Source organism: Melanotaenia boesemani, chromosome 5 (genome assembly GCF_017639745.1).
Source record: "Melanotaenia boesemani isolate fMelBoe1 chromosome 5, fMelBoe1.pri, whole genome shotgun sequence".
Classification (NCBI taxonomy): Eukaryota; Metazoa; Chordata; class Actinopteri; order Atheriniformes; family Melanotaeniidae; genus Melanotaenia; species Melanotaenia boesemani.
Genome location: NC_055686.1, coordinates 11660053 through 11682701, shown reverse-complemented (window position 1 = coordinate 11682701; position 22649 = coordinate 11660053). Strand labels below are relative to the sequence as shown.

At 37.0% G+C, this 22649-nt stretch overlaps 1 protein-coding gene across 1 annotated transcript in view; it reads right to left on the bottom strand.

Moving 5' to 3' along the window:
* Positions 1–22649, bottom strand: part of trpc5a (transient receptor potential cation channel, subfamily C, member 5a) — a 168288-nt gene that overhangs the window by 86475 nt on the left and 59164 nt on the right. Inside the window, exons 2-4 of the mRNA XM_041984409.1 lie at positions 13939–13980; positions 13060–13162; positions 11141–11391 (exon numbers count right to left, since the gene is read on the bottom strand). Of these exons, the coding sequence (XP_041840343.1) occupies positions 11141–11391; positions 13060–13162; positions 13939–13971 (387 nt within the window). The 5' untranslated portion in view covers positions 13972–13980. The remainder of the gene's footprint in view (positions 1–11140; positions 11392–13059; positions 13163–13938; positions 13981–22649) is intronic.

Here is a 22649-nt window from a genome sequence, read left to right as displayed (position 1 = left end):
CTTAAGGTTTTGGTGAAACCTCTGTGGTAAAGTGACAGTTTAACAGGAGTCAAACACTTTATGGCACCATTTAAAAACCTTGATTCAGCTCTGCTTGTTACTCTGTCTGATATAAGAGGAAGAACGCAAAGGGAAAGGCAAATTGGCCAAATCGTGAATCACTTTAAACTCACTTGAATCACATTAATTAAATTAATGTATTTGGTAAAATACCTTTCCAGAGACAACACAGAACATCCTTTAATAAACACATTACATCCCTTGGTGATGCAACTCGGAGCATCTGCTGCAGTTCAAGAGAAAACAGGAGTGTAGTTAAAACCAGGATTTCTGTCAGAAACAAAGAAGATTTAAGCAGCTACAGATTTACAAACTTTCTGTATTTCAATTTCAGTTTTATTTGTATCGCACCAACTCATGGCAAAAATCGTCTGAAGGCACTTTTAAAGACAATCCAGTTATAACCCAATTCACTGTGATCAAATAATAATCAAATTTATTATGTTCCTTATTCATCCAATTCAATTAAACAGTGTTTATATCAAAAACTAATTATGAACAGTTACCTAGATAAAAGCTATGTTCCACTTCTCTTTTATCTAATCCCACATTCTCAGTATGCTTGGGTCAGGGGTGACAGAGGAAAGGAAAAACTGCTTCTAACAGGAACAACCTCCATCTGAACCAGAAGCAGAAGTGTCATGAAACTGTGATCCTGCAGCCCATTTTTATTTTAAATGTATTCATCTATTTATTTTTTTTGCAAGTAAAAACAATGACAGACGAAACAAAAACCAGAATGCAAAGCAAAATCAAAATAAAACTAAATATATGAAAGCGAGGAGAAAAAAAGAGAAAAAAGAACAAAAAATGGAGGGGGAGGGGTGTATTTACCATCATGATGGGCAGATTAAGGATATAAATTATTTTGTGTTATTTACCTTCTAATTATTGTAGTGTTCTGAACTAACACAGTTGCAAAGGCTCATGGGTAGGCAAGTCTTAGTTGGATTAGCCCTTTGATTATTGTTAACAGTTAAGTTCAAGTGACATTATTGAATTACTGTTATCTGTTGTTTATCTAAGTTCATGTTAGGTTTTGCTTGTAGTTCTGGTTTTATGTTGGCACCGTGACCCAAGGAGATTGTACCGAGATTGACTTCTCCCTCTGCTGTTCTGTGTGGGTGTGAAAATAATAAATGTCTGTTAAGCTTTAATACCAGATTGTTGTCTGAGCTACTCATTACATTATATTATATATTATGTCTTATGCATTTATAATAATACATTCATATGGGTATTGTTGGAAAGGAATCAGCTCTGGATGTGGCAAAAGCATTAAGACCAGGTTTTTTAAAACTGAGTTTCTTTGTTTTAAGAGATGAAGTTAGTTTTTCTAAATTTGTGTTAGGGATGGGATTTATGGCTCTTTGAAGTGAGCTGGATCTTGAGGAGCCATTCCTTTCAAAGAAACATTCAAAAGACTGGCTCGTTCTCACAATGTCGTACAAAATTTTACAATATATAAGAATGACAAACAAAATATGTACCTATATAAAATCTACTATACAAGATTAAATAATTATAGGAAAAATATATTTAAAAAAAGGATAAACCTGAGCAGTCAGTGCAAATTCTAGTAAATGTTTGGGATAGAACTCACAGTATTTGTTTCCAAACAATACTCTCTGTCCATAGATGCTTCACATGAATGGAGCGTGTTGGACATCAGACTTCTATGATGTCACAAATGTTATTTATTTTATTTTCATTTTACTCAACTGTACTACTACTTATTTACTTATTTATTCATTTATTTATTTATTAAGTCATTTTTAGCTGGAAGGGGGGTGGGGGGATTGGGCTTGGTGTGTGTGTGTGTGTGTGTGTGTGTGTGTGTGTGTGTGTGTGTACGTGTGTGCGTGTGACTGTGTGAAAGATTTCATTGAGTGTTTTTATTCTTATGTCATTAATCATGTAAAAAACTTTGTGTTGCCTATGGCATGAAAGGCGCTTTATAAATAAAGTTTAATTTGATTTGATTTGATAAAGGCAGTGTAAAAAAATTTGTATATAAAAAGAATGGCTCACAAATGAACAGCTCACAGCTGTGAATCGGTTTCCACTGTTCATTTAAAAGAGTTGTTCAAAAGAATCGATTCATTCATGAACGTCATATCTCTAATTTGTGTGACCAGTCAACATTTTAGCCGTTGGTTTATTGATCATTTTGTTCTGTCTTTCCACTTCAGTAAGATGTTTTATTTTTCTTTCTTTTTTTTTATGGTTAAAGATACTAAGACAAAAGTTTGGAGGTGGTCAATGATGATACATCTCCCAGTAATATGACAGGTGAGGACTGTGAGATGTTGACATCTGGGATCCTGAACAGCTCCCTGATGACCCCGAACGAGAACTGCTCCACTGGGGCGCAAAGCCCATTAAAACCATATATCAAAAGAAGTAGGCACACAGTCCCCATGAGGTCACCCACTGGTTTGTTAACTGCTCCCAGGCTGCTGTCATCCTTGTTATCTATTTATTTTTCCAAATGAGCTTCTAAATTTAGCTTATGATACCAATTACTGATGGATGTATCCATCTTTGTTTACACACTATAATTAAAAAAATCACTCCTAATGATATAAAAAGATAAAACAAATTTAATTTTAGTCATTTTATAAACTGCAGAGCTCTAAAAAAACAACTAAATATGAGGAAAAATCTAGACTTTTTGGCCTGTGGCACATGGTGGCTGTTCTTTAGTTACCAACTACAATGTTTTTAGCTCCATCACAGGCATCATGTCTGTTGTTCTGGGATGTTGTGACTTCTCAGGGACAAAAAAAAAAAATTATCATGTGTTTTTTTGACAGTTTTAAATTCTAACCACACTGAAGAGTCTAACATGCAATAAAAAGACCATCTGAGATCAAACTGGACGGAGCGAAGGAGTTTTTCCTCCAGGCGGTTGGTCCTCATACATGTAGTTTTCCACTGTGGATCCAACATTTTTGGGCAAGTCTTCAAACGCTTCCTCAGTATGCAGTGAACAGCATATCATCCAAACAGAGTCCTTCTTTAAATCATGTGTATACATGTGCAATGTGAACATCAATTAAAGCTAACACCCTCCACTAATTCATAAAAAAAATGCCTGGAGGCAAAAAAAAAAAAAAGACTCAGTTGGGAAATTCTGCATTGTGGTCTAATCAGAGAGAAATCTGTAAGCACTTTTACTGAGATTCAAGTCTTGAAATTAGAAAGATGTTAATCTGTCTAAATACATGACCTAAAATATAAAAAAGTCCTAATTTAGATCAGTTTATACCAACTGAATTACTCCTTCATAAATGATTTCACAAACGTTCAGACATATCTTGCTATTACTACAGTGAGCTGCTCTTTCCTGGTTGAACTGAAACAAAGAAAAACCTTTCAATGGTAAACATGAAGCTACAACACAGACAGTAAAGTTAGCAAAAAAATTTCAAAGAAGGAAAAACAGCTAGCTTAGCTCCATTCAAACAAAGTCTTATCTACTGCAGCAGCAGCACCTCGACACCTCACAGTATGAAACAGCAGCTTTATTTCATCTTTACAAAAGCATGAAAGGGACAAGTTGTGGCTTCGTGAGTGCAGCTGCCTGGTGACCTCACAGCAACAATATTAACAAGACTGCCAGCAATATGTGCTGGATCCTGGAAGATTATTTTAAAAGCAGAGATCACTTCACCAATGACAAAAATACCAGAGAAGACACAACAAAGAGCTGGCAGCCCCAGTGCAATCCAAAGAAACAGCAATGGGAAACTTTAAATATATACAAGGTTGAATCAAGCACTGAACTCTAAAAGTTCTTCTTTATTCTTCTATGTGTTCACTTCATGAATGCTTTCACACTAGAGTTTGCCTCCTCAGTAAGCTTCCTGTTAGCACTTATAAGCAATTTAATGTCAGCCAGTGACTTACAGGTACTATAATGTAGCTCTCCAATATCTATAAGGCACTTTTCTCTCTGTCTACCTATACTTTACTGTTATAAAACTTCAAAATGTGTTAGTGAGTCAACGTTTTATGTAGCCCAGCATCAAATAAGCTCTTGATTTTGATTTAATCTGTAATTATTCAACAGCTTTGATCTGACTTGAGCTGGAAATAAAAAAGGACACTATATTCTATCAGATAGTTGTTCTAATTGCTAAGAAGTTTTCTGCATGTCTCCACTGGGATTTTCTAGGCTTCCTCCTCTACAAACATGTCCAGGTTTGAGTTTTGAGAGACTCCTTTTCCATAACTCTGGTTTTCTGCTTCCTCTATTATAGACTGGGAATGTCTGATGTGTTAAAACTCTTCTGGGTTTATGTTTCAGGTCACTGTCTCATCGTTTAGGGTCGATCATAGTAAAGTCCTTTTTAGGTTTATTCAAATATATTTTAGCTGACAAAAAAAAGTCCCAAGTATGGCTGCATGTAATATATTAGTATTTAATAACACACATTATTAATATCACAAAGACATTTTGACTTTATAGGACAAGCACATATGTAATAAAAATGGCTGCGTTTCTGGTTCTGCTTTTGTGCACATTCCATAACTAATAAGCTTTCATAGGTATACAAGTGGAACGCAGCCCCCATCACTACACCTGAAATCAGAACCATGTACTCAGGATTTATTCAAAATTTGCATGTTGTATCATACTCATTGCATGCTTTCCAACTATAGTGCAGCTATTGGGAAGCACAAGCTTCCTCAATGTTAACCTTTTGTGTAGGAAGGTTAATAAATGGAACACTTCATCTAATATTTGCTTTATTTATTCATAATTGCTAAACATGAAAAGACAAAACATTGCAAAGATGAGAAAAAATGAAAATGTATGTGTGTATTCAAAAACATGAAGCATTTGAAAACTCACAATATATATGAAATGTGCAGAAGAGAGAGAGAAATGTAGTGAAAGGACGGAAGAGAGGAAATGACCATCATCTCTCTGAGGGAGAATCAACAAGAGGACTGCTTGTCTGACCTTTCCTTTCTTAGCGACAGTCTCTGTCCTTTCCGACGCCTCACCTCACCTCCTCCTTGACCTTTTCCATCTCTCCGTCTCCTACATCCTTCTAGTTCCTCTCATCATCTCATCTCTCTTCTTTTCTAGACGTTTTTTCTCCATCTTATTGTATTCCCTTTCCCCCTCCTTCTCCTCTCCTCATTCATCCCTCTGCTCTTCTCTCTACTTCTCTAGTCTCTCTTCCACCCCTTTTCTCTCCTGCCAAACCCTTTTTCACTCATCTGCTCTCTTCCTCTTCTTTTTTCCTTTTTTTTCCTATGCCGTGAGGACTGTGAGAACAGCTGCCGAGGGTGGGCATCACACACAGATTAAAGAGACGGACACAGAACACACCTGACCCACAGGTACATGTAAACAAGCTCAGGCAGAAACAGAAATGAAAATGCTGCTTATAACCACATTTTTCATGCATTAAAAGTAGTTGCGTGGCCTGAAGAAGCAGAAAAAACAGCTCGTACTGTAAAGGCAGCTACATGTGGAATGTAGGCTTCACAGCTACAGGCGACACATGCCTCCCTAAAACTGTAGAAACACTTTAAGAAGCATGTTGGGTTGGATGGGATCAAATTTGGGTTTACTCAATGGCAGACTGAGTTTTAAGGATCACAAAAGAAAAGAAAGCCTCCGTTTCCTGTTCTTAGCTGACAGGAGGCACCCGGTGTGGTCATCTACCTCAAGCTTGGATGTGTTGTGTGTTCAGAGATTCTGCATACCTTGGATGGAACCAGTGCATATTTGACTTCCTGTTGCCTTTCTATCATCTCCAACCAGTGCACCCATTCTCCTCCGACTCGCGTCAAGTGAACCACATGTTAAAATGATGCAATAGAAGAAAATTTGCTTTGCAAATTCCCACTTCCCCTTTAAGGCACGGCACCGCAAGGATGAGCATCTTGATGTGCTTGTGAGACCATACTGCAGGCTGCTGTTCAGGTTCAGGAGCAATTAATGATCTGTTTGCAAATAAAGCCATTTTTATGTTATTTGTAGCTTACCATGTGATTAAAAATGAGGAAAATTAGGCTTCATTGCACATCTTTATTATCATTATTATTTTTTGTTTTCATTCATCATTTTATCATTGCTATTTTTCCTCATCTGTTTCTCTTCTCTCTGTATGCACAAGGCTTGTAAGTCATGACCTTATATGGGCATTTTTGACCTACGAAAAGTAGAGTTGGCTGGGCCGTCCTTTCAACATAAGGAGAGAGATTGGTTTTCACCAATCTAAGAGGAAAAATACAAACAATTCCACAATCTTCAAACATGTTTCATGAATCTGACAGAGGGTTTTCGTAAAACACAACTACAACGTACAACTTAAGAACAAATTTAAGAAACTTCGTAAGAAGATACTGGTCATTGAGGCCCATTGTACTGGTCTTGATTGAGGAAACAGAGTTGACAAACTGAAAGTCTGGGCCTGGTTTGCATGGTTTGACTGCAATATGACAGAGAAAAAACTGCAACTGCAGCTCAGCCAGAGCCTCTTGAAGTCATAAAATTAATTAGCAGCTAAGCAACTGAGTCTATGCAGCAAATTCTGCTTTTCTGACCCAATTTGACAACATTTGGGTTCATTTTTTTCTACTTTCATTATTTATTTTTTTATTGGAATGAATACAAAGAATACATGATTTAATGAACCTGATATAATGACTTTTAACTGAAAACAAAGTCTAATCTGTAACCACACATCCATGGATGAATTGTAAGAGCAAACCAGCACGGATTAAAACACAGCTACACATGCACACATCATCTTTTCCGTCGCTCTTCAGACATCAAAGGAAAGGAGCCTTTGCTTATCTGCATATCTCGGTACCCTCATCATTCATTTCTGTCTCCTTCCCTCTCTCCTCATCAGGTTTCTGGCACTCTTCTTCTTCTTGTTTTATCTGCTTTCTTTCACACTCATCATCACAATCTGTGTTGTCTCCATCTCACTTTTTCAGAGGTGAGAATCTTTGATATTTCCTCTGTCCTCCCTTCATTTCCTCCTTCCTTCTCTAAGTTGCTGCCTCATTCCTTCCATTTCTGTGGAGGTGGTAATGAAGAGTGAAGGAGGAGGATGAAGACGGAGAGTTATAAAAGCACAGAAGGGAAGTCAGATTGAATCAGATGGAGGGCAGCAGCAGAAAGTTCAACAACTGTGCTCAAAAAGAGGAGTGAAAAAGCTTCTGACACTTCCTTAGAAAACACAAAATATCCTGTTCTCAATATTGGTATCACGTGCAGACATAAAGACCTGGTCTAAATAAGTTAAATGTGAAAAATCCCTTTGTTAGATGTTATTTTTTTGTATAGATTAGGACATTTTTTACACAGAGATCATGAAAATGAACATAAAACATTAAATAATAAGCTGGGATCTTTGTAGACCACTCTTAGTTGCACTTTGCTTGAACAGTGTTGTATAAATAAATAGATGTGTTGCTATGGAGCCCATCTGGGGTCAATCTGTTCGCTCAGTTTTGAAAACATACTTTTCATTATTGCAGCTTGTGCAGGTTTGTGAGATGTACATAAATTGACGGGACTGCAGTCAAACCAGTACCTTGCTGCTTTATCACAATCAAATCAATTATAATGCATCTGTATAGCACATTTAAAACATAACTGAAGTTAGCAAAGAGCTAGTTCTTTATGCACTGCCAGTCAAAACTCTGGACACACTTTCTTGTTAGATCTAATGGGAAAGTGTGCATAAAGTTATATTAAGCTTATATTTTCAGATTCTTATTAAAAAAAAAGCAAAAAACAGAAAACTGACATACCTATTTTACTTCAGACTAAGATGAGATCCCCCAAGAAAGTCCAAAAATATTGTCACAAACAAGTTTACAATGTTAAAGGTAATAACTCTTATTTAAATAGACTTCAGAAATAGACTTTGTGTGTGTATTTTATTGTAAAAGTCAAAACTCAAATTCCTTGACAGTAACTGCGTTTCCATTATTCCAAATTTCTAAATTTTCCACAAAGTGCAATTGCGTTTTGCAGGTGTTTCCATTGAATGGTGTTTAGCCCATTAGCCATTATTCTCGTAAAATCTCTTCCCACGAGACTCCACTTTGAGGAGGAAGGAGATTTCTAATTCTTTTTAAAACTCTTGCATTTCACTATTGTTTGCTATCTAGGATGGCAGTTATATTTTTTCTTTAACTGTTTGTAAAAAGACTTCCATGTCCTCCTGCAGCTACTTTACACCATCTTTATTTGAAATGAATTGATCACATGACCCCATATGTCATGTCCCGGGACATGTAAATGCGAAATAAGTGTTTCCATTAGACGTTTGCGATATACTTCTAAATCGACACATCTGAAAAACCACCTCATGAGACTGTAAAAACTTTATTTGAGATATTTGAGAGATTTTTCGAAAAGTAAGTGTTTCCATTACCGTTTTTTATCGTAATATTTAGGTTTTGCAAAATTCTAGGGGTAATGGAAACGCACCTATTGTGGGATATAGACAGAGCATTGTTTCACGTGTTAGACTATTTAACATGCTTATTTGGGAAATTAAAGTGAAATACCTTTCAGAAGTATTTTTTCTTTACTTAAAAACTACTTTTACGTCGGAATACTGTAATCTTTGCACACATTTTGAAAAAGTGAGCAAAATTTCAGTTTATTTAATGAAAGAACTCCTTCTTTCTGACTTTTCTTTCTTTTTTCCATGCCAACTTTAACATTGGAACAGAACTAAACATCCCAACAACATTGTCTAAATGTAAATGTAACACAGGCAGTTAAGCACAAACTCAAATTTAGAGGGTAACAATCGCAAGATGTTAAATTCCTGCTGAATGTGGATTTCCAATGAGCCTTTGTAGACTTGCTACTGTGGATCTGTGAGTCTGGAGAAAAAACTGTATTTCATTAAAATTTGAGTTTGAGAGGAGAAAATTAATCTCAGATGACTCCAGAACACAGGACTTGTTTTTATTTTGAGAAGTTCTTACTTCCAAGATGCAATGAACAGATTTTACAAAAATACAGGTTTAACTACTGTGAGGAGTTAAAACAGCAAATTCCTTTAAATTTTTATGGTACATTTGGCCATATCTTTACAGAGTTTGAGGGCGCAAGCTCTGACTGTTTTTGGTTTAAAAAACATCTCCATTTGATAAGTTTTAAGATTAGAATCTTACCGATGGTTAAATGTAAATATATCCTTGATATCCAATACAAATACAATAAATATGCTTTACATGTGATGCAAGAAAACAAAAACTGAAGCTAATAATAAGTACACCATTTTCAATACACTTTACAATAAATCTGGTCATATGTCTGGTCAACAACAAGACCAAACCCTAAAGATCTCAGGAGAAATATGCTAACATACTCTGACGTGTTTATGCTTATTTCTTTAACTTTACATTCAAAGAAACATCATTATAACGTAGCCTAAAGCAGTTGATTAATATTCTGACTACCACTGAAGGGGAGAAGTGGAAGGCGTTGAAAAACATTTACATTTAACAGAGGAAACTGTAATGAATCCTTATTTGCACTCATCATTTATTAATTCTTAATAGTTTCTTATTTTCAGTCATTTCAGGGCATAATTTCAGATACATCAGTTTTACAAATCTACAGTAATGCAAGGAAAAACCATATTTAACCTGCTTATGAATATACGTACAGGAAACATAAGGGAACAGACAGTAATCCTTTTTTTTTGGCTTCATAAAAAACTGATGATATTTTTAAATTAGTCAAATCCTTTTAATTCCACACACGACTCAATAAACAGAATGCATAGTATATCGTTTGTATTTCTTTGTCTCTGTTCCGTTTTTGCCGTTGTGCCAGTGCATGGTGTGGTTATTTCTTTCGCAATGAGTCGATGTGATGGATTTGAACTGTTCTTGTTATTTTTTTTTTTTTTTTTTGAGTTTTTATGAACCTGCAGTCTTCTTTCTAAATTCTTTCTGGTATTCCTGTCTTGTATTAAATGACTTCTGTGTTTCTCCTTTGTATGTTTAGTTGCATGATTTGAACGGTATTTCATATTTTATGTTGCAATTTTTCCCCTGTTCAATTTTTGGCCTCAGGATGTACCAATAACTGTTTTAATTTCATGTTCAATTTTCCCACCATGTTTAATTTGTATTTTTTGTTTTTGTATTTTTTTGTTAAGCCTGTCTCACTTTAATGACGTAAAAGGCAGAAGAAATGCAACATGATTGTTCAGATCGAGGTTGCTTTGAAAAAGATTGGATATGTATCCCATTTAGTAGACATATGAATGTTGCCTGAGTTGAATTTTAAAAAATGAAAGATCACTTATGGGCAAAAAGAGTCACATCTGAGCCACCTTTACCTGCAGTGTGAACAGAGACTTAGTGAAGGGGGAGAATAAACCTAAAGCAGAATAACTGATGAAAATATAAACAGAAGAAATTAGAGAAACATTTCCAGAAACACTTCAAGAACAAACATGTCCTTATCAAACTAAGAGGCAACCAAAACCTTCCCACAAACCTCTGCTTTGGCCAAGAGTTGGTTGCTATGGTGATATGGAACCATATAACCTGAGACTGTCCAAAAACAAATGCACAAGAACTCTCTATTTCTCTTCAAGAGAGAAATATCCTGTCCCCTCTCTTTTTATATTTATCTCTACTTCTTTCTGACTCTAAATCTCACTCTGTCACTTCCTGTCTCTGAATGTCTTCTCCTCGACACTCTTAACACCCACACTTCAACTCAACAGCCCAGAGTGTTGTTTTATGCTTTTCCCTCACAAACACACACAAAAATAAAGCACAGAAAGACATGCAGCAGGCAGACAAATGTCCGTCCGTCTGTCTCCAAATCCTATTTCACAGTTTGTCTGTTAAACGAAGTGTTTAATTTCATCCCCTCAGCAGAATGTGGCATGGAGCATTACAATGAATGGATGTACAGCTCATTATCACACACATAAAGATGCAGAAAAATGGAGAAACATGGAGGCATTCACGGATGAGTAAAAGCAAACACACGTCTGTTTGAGTGCATTTGGATGTGGTGGTTAAACATGGAGCTCACAACATGTGTGACACACACCTGCTTTTCGCCACTGGGTCTTCTGTGTGACAACAGCAGCTCCACGGCGCCCACCACCTCCTTCCTGATGGCGTACAGCAAGGCGTCACCTGTGTGGATGCCGTGATCAAGCAGGAGCTCCATAATCTCCAGGTTCTCGTTCTCAATGGCAATGAGAAGCGCGCTCCGGCCCAGCGGGTCCAGACAGTTCACGTCCATATTGTAGTAGACCTCCGCCTCTTGGAGGGCATGTTTGACTCCTGCATAGTCACCTGGAAAAAGACAGGAGGGTGGAGGGGTTGATGGTGGAAGCAAAAGTTCTCCAGTTCAGGTACTGGCAAACTTATAACTATATATAATCAGTTATATAATATACTGATGAACATTAAAATAACCTTTTAAGAGATGAAAAATGTTAACTTGCATGGTAAATGTGCTGAATCAGCAATCAGTACATTGTGCAAATATTATGTTCAAATGAGAAAACATGAAGATCTGCAGGTTAGAAAATTAAAAATATACAACTATGAAGCTCTGAAGCTATGTTACATGTTTCTTTTGTTTATAAAAGCTTTAATGGTATTTAATGATGTCTTCAGGAAGTCACACAACATCTGAAATCATTTGTATCTTGTTTATGTGGATCAGAAAAAGCAGTGTCAGGATACAAAAAAGAAGGAAATAAAGCTTGCATTGCCTTGCAAAATAATGGGAATAAAGTTTTACTCTTCCAAAGACAAAGGTAATCATTAAATGACAACTTTGGTATATTATTTTAAATAAGTAAGTAAGGACATACGAAATTTTTTTTATCGTTACAATTTCCCTTCAAGAATTAATTTGAAAACACGGAAGACTGGAGAAGAGACATGAAAACAATTCAGTGTAAAACTGATCATGTGCAGTGGTCTTCATAGTCGGCAGATCTGCATCCTACTGTGCACCGACAGGTTAGACAGCTCCCTGTTCCTCCATCATAAAAACACACAATGATTTCATTTTATTTGGAAGAATGACATTCATCCCTCGAATAAGTGCTTTATAACAGCTTGCTAAGACAAATCTATCAACCCACTGTACATACAGAATAAACACTTTAATCTTACCTAACTTCAACCTATGTAATTAAGTTATATTTTATTGGTTTTTAAGCATCTAAATATGTCTGATATATGTAGTTAAACTTATTCATGAATGAAAAACCAAAAATACATTTCAGAAAATAAGATGAGACAGCAAAACATGCTCCATGTATAAACTATTTAATTTCTTATTGTTGCTTTCTGAATTTTGTTGTTTTTTTTTATTGTTGTTTGTTCTAAATTTTTCTTGTGTTTGTGGGTTTGTGGATGCGTTTGATCTAATGTTACTACCCAGTGCAGGAAAGAAGCAAGCAGGACTTGTGGCTTACAGTAAAGTGCTGTATTAAAAAAAATACTATAGTGATTCCCTCTGATTTACATTTTAAAAAAAGTTAATTTATCATATTTAGATTTGTAGTAATTTGGTAATGGATAAATAATAACCTCTCTTTCAACCCAAACACTTTTGCCGCTGGAAGAATTTTTTTGTGATGAGATTAAATGACACAAAAGCCACTGCAGCTGTTTTACAGTAATTCTCTTCTAATTGGTTAATATGCACACTTTTATCCACCACAGCTCTAGAAATGATGTCATCTGGATGATTTGCTGTGCATAGAGAAGATTGACTTCATGTCGGAGGACATTCGGATGAGTTGGCGGGTTGTTGAAGCGCGTGTTGCAGAGACACCTGTGAACTGCAGCTGGCTGCGGCACAGTCCGACTGACCAGCTGTTCGGCTATCAGCTTCATTTAACAGGTGACTGGATGTGCAGAATGCAGGTGTGAGGGGAGGGGACGACTGGCTCCTGGAGATAAAATGCATGGATGGTTGAGTTTGGTTGTGTATGCGATTACCTTTCTCTACAGCAGTGAGGTAGGCTCGCTCCTCAGCTGACAGCTCCACCTCAGCCCTGACGATCTGAAGCGGGATGCGGTCGCGGTATGGCGAATATGTCGCCTAAACCGCAAACACAACAATAACAACTGCATCATTCAAACTGCCCGCTACCAAATACATTCTCATTAAAAGCTGAGCTGGGTTGTAATATTCTGCTTCTTTCAGCCAGAAATCATCATGCGTGGAGGACCAGAGTCTTCTGGTTGTTTAATAACCCAGCAGTAACAGTCAGACAGAAGTATATCTAGTTTAGTCTGAAATGTTACCTCAGTTTAAACCAGATGGAGAGATGAAAGTCAAAGCATCACCAACATCACAGGAAGTAACCCACAGATATTCTAAACTATATTTCATGCTCATTAGGCTGACAGCTTCCTCCTCAAAACCTTCAGCAGATTTATTTGTCTAATAAACTACCAGCCCTCTTTAATTATTTATAATTACATTACATTTCATGCCCTAAAGGCAGGATATACTTCAGGTTATTACTGATGAGACAACCATCCAATCAGAAATGTTGTATATTTAGGCAGTTTTATATACAAAAACTTCAGGAAATGAACATTTTCTGTTAGTACAGCATCTCTGTTGTTATTTGAAGGTGTCCAGAACCAAATCAGAGGGTGGCCTTAAGACTAACACCTGCTTAATATGTAAAAAGCCCCTTTTTAATGTGTTTCCAAGTTTAGTTTGACTTAAATCTTTTTGAGAACCACTAAAAGTTTGATTAATTAAGTGTGAAGACATTTTTACGAGTTGTCACAGCTTAATACTTGGGTTTAAGTCTTCACACAAGGAATTAATCTAAGTTGCTAACTTGTGTGTTAATGACTCACCTTCTTGTAGTAAAGCTGCGTCATGGGATTCATCCTGCCAGGCTGGGAAAAGGAAAAAAGAAAAGAAGGTTAATATAGGAAAATCCAGGAAAAGGAAATAACAGGCTTTTTATAGATTAATGTTACAGCTTTACGTATAAGTGTGACTCTCACAAGGGATTTGAATATTTCCTATATATATATATATATATATGTATGTATATGTAATGAAAAAAAATGTTACTTGTATGTCACGGTATTAAAAGTACATAAATATAATTATTCTAAACTTTAGATCAATGTCTCAAAGTTGTCGTATTTCCTACATTTAAGGTCATATAATGTAAATATGGCTTAATTTGAGTTACTGTAGAGCCACACCTTCACATTTGAAGCCTTGTGGTGGTATTTTAGCTCCAACACGAAGCTAGACCTGATGCAGTGGCTGATGAGGTAAACGTGTTGACGGCTGAAGCCGTGTAGATTAGAACAATTCGCTAAATACAGACCATGGAGAAGTCTCATCCTACATTATTAGTGTCTCTGGTCTAATACATGTAATCCTCATAAAGCTCAGCCTCCAAGAGAATGTTTAGCTCTGCATGTTTGCACATTTGTGTAAGCTTGTCTTTATTCAGACGAGACCTTATTACAGTGACTTATTGCACCATAATTACCGCATATTTGTTTATTTCATGGAAAAGCTTTAAAGACAGATGATGTATGCTGAATATTTTACATTTTCTAACGCAGCGTGGCATTAATTTTCCATCGGTAGGAAGCCATCAAAATGAACACAAAGGAAAAAAGAATACTGATAACAAACTGCATGTGTCTGAGGAAAAACCAGCTAATTACTGAAGCTGTTTTAAATGCTGGGTAGGAGGGAGAATAGTTTATGACTGATTGTGACTGCTTTAGAGCTTCTGAGGAAAAAAATAAATGACTGAATGTTTGCTGTAAGGTAGGGATGAGAATATGATGTGTGGAAATGGAGCCTGTTCTACATCTGAATATCATTAACCAGACACATTAAACAGAAAGGCCAGGGGCAAGCTGCAGTCGGCACAAGTGCATTTTTGGTAATTTCTTTGCCTATATATATATATATATGCTTATAATAATTAGGAATTCACCAATACCAGTATCTGGTATTGGCCTGATTCTATATGTGTGTGTAGTCATACTGGTTATTCAGAAAAGTGAACCAGGTACCAATGTCAAATAAAATAAAAAAAAAAATAAATAAAAAATTAAAATTTGCAATTATGTTGGTGGGAGAATCTGATTTTGGGCATACATATGTCTGTCACAGTGGTGAACCAAATCCACCAAAAACCAGAATATCCCCCTTTTTATGAATTTTCTGACAGTTTTCTAGCCTTACACCTGAATTTAGCTGTTATATTTAAACAGTTGTGAAGTCAGCCTATTATCACTTAAAAAAAACATAAGGATTAAAGGACTGACGACTCAGCAGGACTTAGGAAAACTTGTCCATGTTTATATTTTAGTAGACTGAACTACTGTAATGCTGTCCTCACAGGTCTACCTAAAAAAGTCCATCAGACAGCTGCAGTTAGTCCAGAATGCTGCTGCTTGAGTCCTCACTAGGACCAGGAAAGTGGACCATATAACTCCAGTCCTCAGATCTTTACACTGGCTTCCAGTCTGTCAAAGAGTTGACTTCAAAATCCTGCTGTTAGTTTACAAAGACCTGAATGGTTTAGGACCAAAATATATTCAGGAACTTCTGGTTCGTTATGAACCAATCAGATCCCTCAGGTCATCAGGGGCAGGTCTACTTTCCGTTCCCAGAGTCAGAACTAAACATGGAGAGGCAGCGTTCAGCTTTTATGCTCCTCACATGTGGAACAAATTCCCAGTTCTTGTACATGAAATGTGCTATACAAATAAACTTTGGCCTTACATTTAGAGGATGGCCACAGGATGACCCATATGATATATTACACAACTAACCACTCAGTCTTTGCATCTGACACTCTGCTCCACACTCCTTACCAGTAAACTGCAGTGGGATTTATTAGTACTCATATTGGAACTCCGCATAGGCAAGTACTCAAATGTAAGTACTTTTACTCAGTTTAAAAAAACGTGGTATTGGTGCATCCCTAATAATAACACAAACAACTTGTTATGCACACTCTCCGTCCATATGATTAGATAGACCTATTGAGTTGCTTGTTAACACAAATATCTGATTAGCCAATCGCATGACAGTAGCTCAGCGAATTCAGCCATGTAGACAAGGTCAAACCGGCCTGTTGCAGTTCAAACTGAGCATCAGAATGGAGAATAAATGGAATTTAAGTGACTTTGAACATGGCATGACCTCTGTAGTCACCAGATCTCATGCCAAATAGAGCAGCTTTGGGATGTGGTGGGTGGAAAAGCTGCTTGTTTGTTTGTTTGTTTTTAACAACCTGGTTCATAAAAAGACATGAGGACAGCTTTAATTGCTTATTTTGCTGTTGTTTAGAAGCTGCAGAAGCCAAACCTGTAAAGTAAGTGGCATTTTGGCAAATAAAGTAAACATTTTACCCGGTTTCTGGAGTGATAACTTAGTCATGTCAGTATTTGTAGTTCTAAGTTCCAGCTGAACAGCTGCTTCCAGCATCTGGACTTATGGTCGCTACTGTGAACATGTCACTGAATGTACATCAGGTTATGTCATCTCATCTGACACCACAATGTATAGCATGCTGTACAATGGCAATAGCAATAAAAACTGACCTTATTTAATACCTTTTCAGGTTAATACTGAGGAAAAGTGCAGCCTGGTTATTTTTTTTGTTTGATTCTTTGATTTAGTTGGGGCAATCGCTAACAGTCTGACCTGATGTTTACTGTCATGTAAGATAAATAAAAATAAAAAAAAACTGTTCATGGATCTAATGGTTTAAGTGTGCTTTCCAGTCTGTGACCAGACTACAGGTTGATCCTGAACAAACTCGCACAGATGATGGCAGGAATGCTAATATGGGTTAGGACTCCGTCTGACAGTGTAAATTGAATCTATTATTACGGCTGCGATAGAGATCTGCATTTCATCAAGGCTGTAATTGGTTCAGCAGTGAGGGAAGAAAATGCTGATACAGCACAAATATTTTAAACACTGTTATTAAATATGTAAATTTAGAAGAATAAAAATAAAAAGACTGAAGCATTTTGGTTTTGGCTGGTAGAGAACATGAACAGCAAAAATTCTGACACCACCACAACAGCCTGGCTTTCACACAATCACACAGTGACACCATTCTGCTTGGTTCAGGTGTCCTTTCACTATTACTAAGGTGTGACAAAATAATATTGGACATAACAGAAGAGCAGGAGAGAAACAGAAAAAAAATCAACTCAGATACAATATGGTACATGTATGGCAGCACCCAGAAATACAGATTAAATCCAGACTCAGCTAAGTTGTCGTACAGGACATCCTCATGCTTTAGCTGTAAATCTCAACAGAAGTACTTAAATTCTCCAAATTAGTAATGGTATATTAATGTATAAAAACTACTACTGAGTTGGAAACAATATAAATAAAACAGCATTTTCCTTTCACGATAGATGACACTAGAATAATTTATAGGCCAAAACCTCAAAATATTCTCTTCACCATCATTAAACTGCAAACATTCATAGAAGCTGGAGCCACCCAACAAAAAAATCTCAGGAAGAAATCACATGGTTTTACTGTTTGGTTTCATGTTTATCTGATTTTCAGACACAGGAGAAAACAAAAAAACTACACTCATATACACTCATTACAAGTAAGAACATATGTTCCACATAAGATGGTTGTATAATGAAGATGTTGGTTTAGGCAGACTTAACCAAATCTAATAAAAAAAACATGGAAACGCTTAAAATTAGGTCCAGCTGTTATTAAATACAGTTAAAGCTGAGACATGTTGAAGCATTCAGAGTTAACAGGTAATGTCAAACTAAGGTTAAATGACTGAAAAGCTGAATGTTTCTCCACCAAAACATCAACTTTATATCCACTGTTGGATTAAGCAGAATAAACCAAACATTGTTTTTTAAATGATAGCAGTCGGTGCATTTTAGTTGGTGTAGTTGGTCTTCACAAGCTATGGAAGCTGAGAATGGCCATGCTTAAAAGTATTTTCTAAAATTATCATCTCAAGAGACCGGGTTAATTATCTTATTGCAAAATAAGCAGGATTGCTTTCTTAAAATCTTGTTTTATTGATGATTTTATTTATCTTGTTATCTCAAGATAACTCTGAGGTAAAAGGTTAATTATTTTTAAAATATGTTAAATTAATTGCTGACACACTAACAAAAAACTTTTGAGGTCACCTTGATCATTTTGCGATTCCAAGAAAACAAGTTGTAGCTATTTTGTTTCAATCCCCATGGGTGTTTTATGTTGAGATAGAAGAGAGATAATACATCCACTAGAGGGCAGTGCAGAGTTCAGAGTTCACTTCTGAGCTCAAAAGCATCAAAACTGGTGGTGGTGATGGAGGTCGTGGTAAAAACACATTCTCACAAAAAGGCATAAAAAGAGGCAGTATAGTAGACACAGCGGTCTGTGTTTCCATTAAATATGTTGTGGCTTAAATGAACCCTTCGTAGCTGCATGGAGAGAAAGGCAGCTCTCAGCTTCTGTATTAGTCCTGCTACCTCTGAGCCCTTGATGTAAGTGGTATATTGCACTGGACTAGCAAAGAGTAGATCCTAGCGTAGGACCACTTTTCTTTGCCTGAGCTGTAACAGTCAAAAAGAAAAAAAAAAAAAATCTGAGTCAGGCTCTTAACTGCTTTAGAAGCAAAAGGTACTTAAGACCACATCTCAGAGGTGTTTGACTGAGAGGCCTTGTCATGCTACTCTATCCACTCCTGATATTTCTTTGTGGTGTTACAGGTGCATCAAACTGCTGAAGGAAACTGCTGCTCTACAGGAGTATTGCTGGCATGTGGATGCATCCTTAGCAAAAAGTAATATTTAATGAGTGATATACAGTTGCAGACACATAGAAGCCATAAAGATTTCCCAACAGAGCACTGAGACAATATTATCAATATTAATCAGCAATTTTGATGCTGTGGCAGATAAGTCACAGCAGGAACTCTTCCAAAACTGCAAATGTCTGAAATAAATCACCTCCTGTGAGCTTAAAAGCTGGATGAACATCAAGAGAGATACAGTATGTAGAGATTTCCATGAGGAGACACAAGGTTCTCCATCATTTCTGCTTTTTATTATAGGACACGTAGCAAAAACTAGCATAGTTATCACAAAGAGCTGTGTAAGAGTTTTGGTTGTGTCTTGCAGTTAATGAGCTTTAATGAAGCTAAAAAATCTTAAGTGTTGAAGAGCTGCCCTTACCAAGACCCCAAACATTTAAAATCCACAGAGGCCACATACACAATCACACACACACTTTTGTTCGACCCACTTCAAGCTGTCAAGTTCAAACACAGTTTGTTTCTTTGAAGAGGAGTGACAAATCAGTGCCAGAGAGACACAAGCCCTGAATCCTAAATGTAACCACGGAGCCTCAGAAATCCCCAGGATGACCAGCTGTCAGCTGATCTGTACAGACAGATAGAGGAGGGCTCTCGTGATTACAAATCAGACATCTATTCATCGTAGAGCAACACTATTGCTGATTTAAATACCAAGATAGTAAAAGCAACAAAAATATCTCTGCTGTCAGCGCCCCCTTTATCAGCCGCTGACAGATAAATTACTGCCTTCGGAGACCAACGTTGTCAAGAGCACTGAAAATGATGGACTTTCTGACTGGTTAAAGCAGTTTCCACAGTGCAGTGAAGGATAAATGTGACGAGTGATTATTTACAGTAAATGCAGCATTGACACTTTTATATGTTCTGATTCACAGAGTCATTTATTTCTACAACAACAACAGTCATCTGACTCAGTCAGCCACACAAGCACATGCAGGAGGAAGCACTGTGACCTCAGCATCTTGTGTGCGTCTGGCCTTTGCGCATTGACCCCTATTTTCCCATTTTCTTCATTTATTTCACAGCCTGGATGATCTTCAGACACCAACAGATGAACTGGACTAGAAAAAACTAAAGAGTAGTGACCTGGTCTGAGCTGAGTTATACTGAAGCAACAATCACCGAAAGCTACAGTGTTAACTGTAATTAGCAGTCATCAGCAGGGTTTTATTCTGGAGAGATGTGTGTGCTTGACTGGTCTGCCTGCACTACAGATCTGGTTCCTATTGAAAATGTAGACAGTATCATAAGGAGGATAATCAGAGAATAACATTTTTATGTTTTTTCAGGATACAAAAGGTCTGCTTCTGGTTCAGATTACTTTGTTTTCATATAAAACACAAGTTGCGCTGGTCGGCTGGTACAGTTCACACATGTTCTGTTATGTCAAGTGAGAAATCTTCACAATTAATTAACTGTGACATTTAATGCCACAATTAATTGTGAATTTAAGTAATGGTGACATCCCTAGGTGTAACACAATGGTCAATATGAACATTTCCAAACTTTAGCTGCCATCAAATTCCTGATTAAGTTATAGTTTTAAAACCAATGAAACCAACAAAGACCACTGAATGAACCAAAGTTCAGCGAACACACTGACAGTCTGTCATGCTTGATAATACAGCCTAGCAGTACAAAAAATATGTCTATGCACCTTTGCAGGAATGTTTTTGCTCGGGAAGGTCACTGTGTCTCAGCCGAGAAACCAACACCTTTTAAAATGTCAAATCTGAGCAAAATCAGCTCCGGCTCAGTACTGAGAATGAAACCAGCTTTGGCCTTTGTGTTAACACCTTTATGCTGCAGTGCACTTATTGCTAATTATGTTATTTTTTTTTCAATCAGAATGCAAACAGACATTTACACAGACTGAGTCTGCAGCAGAAAAGCAGTAACCAGGGTTCAGTACTGTCAACACAAACAATAATCAACTCTCTTTTCTCAGCTGAGGCTAAAGATTACATCATGATTAAGAGGAGATGAGGAGGAAGGACCCAAATGCAGGACAACTATCTGGAGACAGGTGGGTATATTTACCAGTTATTATCAGCTTATTTTATATCAAAATAGAGTTTATTTGGTGGAGTAAAACTTAAGCTGTATTCTGAATTCAATCTGTGAACTACTATTGAGATAAAGTGGCATAAACAATATTCTGTTGCTACACAGGGCAGAAAATATGCTGTTCACAAAGTAGAAGTGATAGGGATCTGCTAGTGCCTGCAGGTGATGCTGTTGACGGTCTGTTGACGCCTAAATTATGTGAACGAGATTAAATTCTATGGATGAGATTAATTCTGCAGTAGCAGATGAGCAGTTGCTGGAATACAGATGAGTTTAAGATCTGCATGGTGAGAGGTTTTATGCTGACGGCTTTACAATGCTCCACCGACTGTGGTACAGCAATGCAGATAACGCGCTTTCCTGGCTTCTATCTCATTTCATCTCTCCCTCCTTTTCTCCCATTTTCCTTTTTTTGTGTCACATTTTCTCTACCAGCCAGGAGCATAATTTTCCCTTCTCTCATCGAAATTTTTGTAAGGGTTTTAAGTTAATTTACTACCCACCTTTGTCTTTTCTTGCAGACCTTAACTTCATTACCCTCCAACCTGAACACTGCGTTCCCTCTTGGCTCCTCCAGTCTCCTCTGAGCATCGTCTTTTTTTTTCTTTTGCCTGTTTTTTCTTTTTTTTCTTTCTTTTTTTTTTTCCACCTGCATTTTGTGCATGTTCTTGAGCTATTTGTAACAGTTCTCCATTTCTCCCCTTCACTTTATCTTCCGCCCTCAGAAATGTATTCCCAGACTGAACATCCTCATCTTTCCGTCCCTGTATCTGTAGAATTTTCTGCTCTATTTTTTGTCTCGTTTCCATCCCTGGGATGAAACCAAGCAAAAAAAAAAAATGTTCAATTTTGACCTCACTTCTATACATATTTGTAACCTCTCCTCTCTTTGCATTTCTAAACGCCTAAAAAAAAACCTCTTTAACTTCTATTTCTCTTCTCCTTTTGCTCTGATTGCAATAGTTTCATAAACAAATTCCTTTTTCTGATAGTAATATTTACAATTCTTCATGACTTGCAAGTAATGAATGACTGCAGCACAGAATTGCCAACTCAAGCACATAATGCTCTCACAGTAAAGGGTGCAACACTGGAAGTATCCCATCGCATTACAAGCATCATTAAATGCTCATGGCACAGACTGCATGCTTCAGACCGTAAAAGTAGTCAAGGGGGGAGGAAGTGTCTGTGGACGGCAATGTGCTGACAGTTGCTGCTTTCCTGAGGTGCTGATGAGAGTCAGAGCTGCAAAGTGGGACAGTGACACACAGCTACTGATCCAGCACAGTATCAATCTGCAGAAATGCTGCTCGCAACCAGCAGCGTGTCACACAAACATAAACAAAAGTGCCACAACAGGCTGCCATTTCTTGTGAATGGATCCCCCAAATAGCAGCATGGGCCCAAACCTCACTGGGCTTTCTGAAGTGCAACCTGAGAGATGTTAAAAGGGTCAACTGCTAATCTGATCTGAAGTCTTTGGCAGCTTTTCTGCTGCCATAAGATAGACAAACGAGAAATGTTACAACAGGTGACTGATCTACAAGCCAGCTATGAAAAAAAAAAAAAACATGTAAATTGAGTAAAATCTAAATAAAAATAAAATGCAGTGATTGTTTTATAAGAAAAGGAAATATTCTGATATTA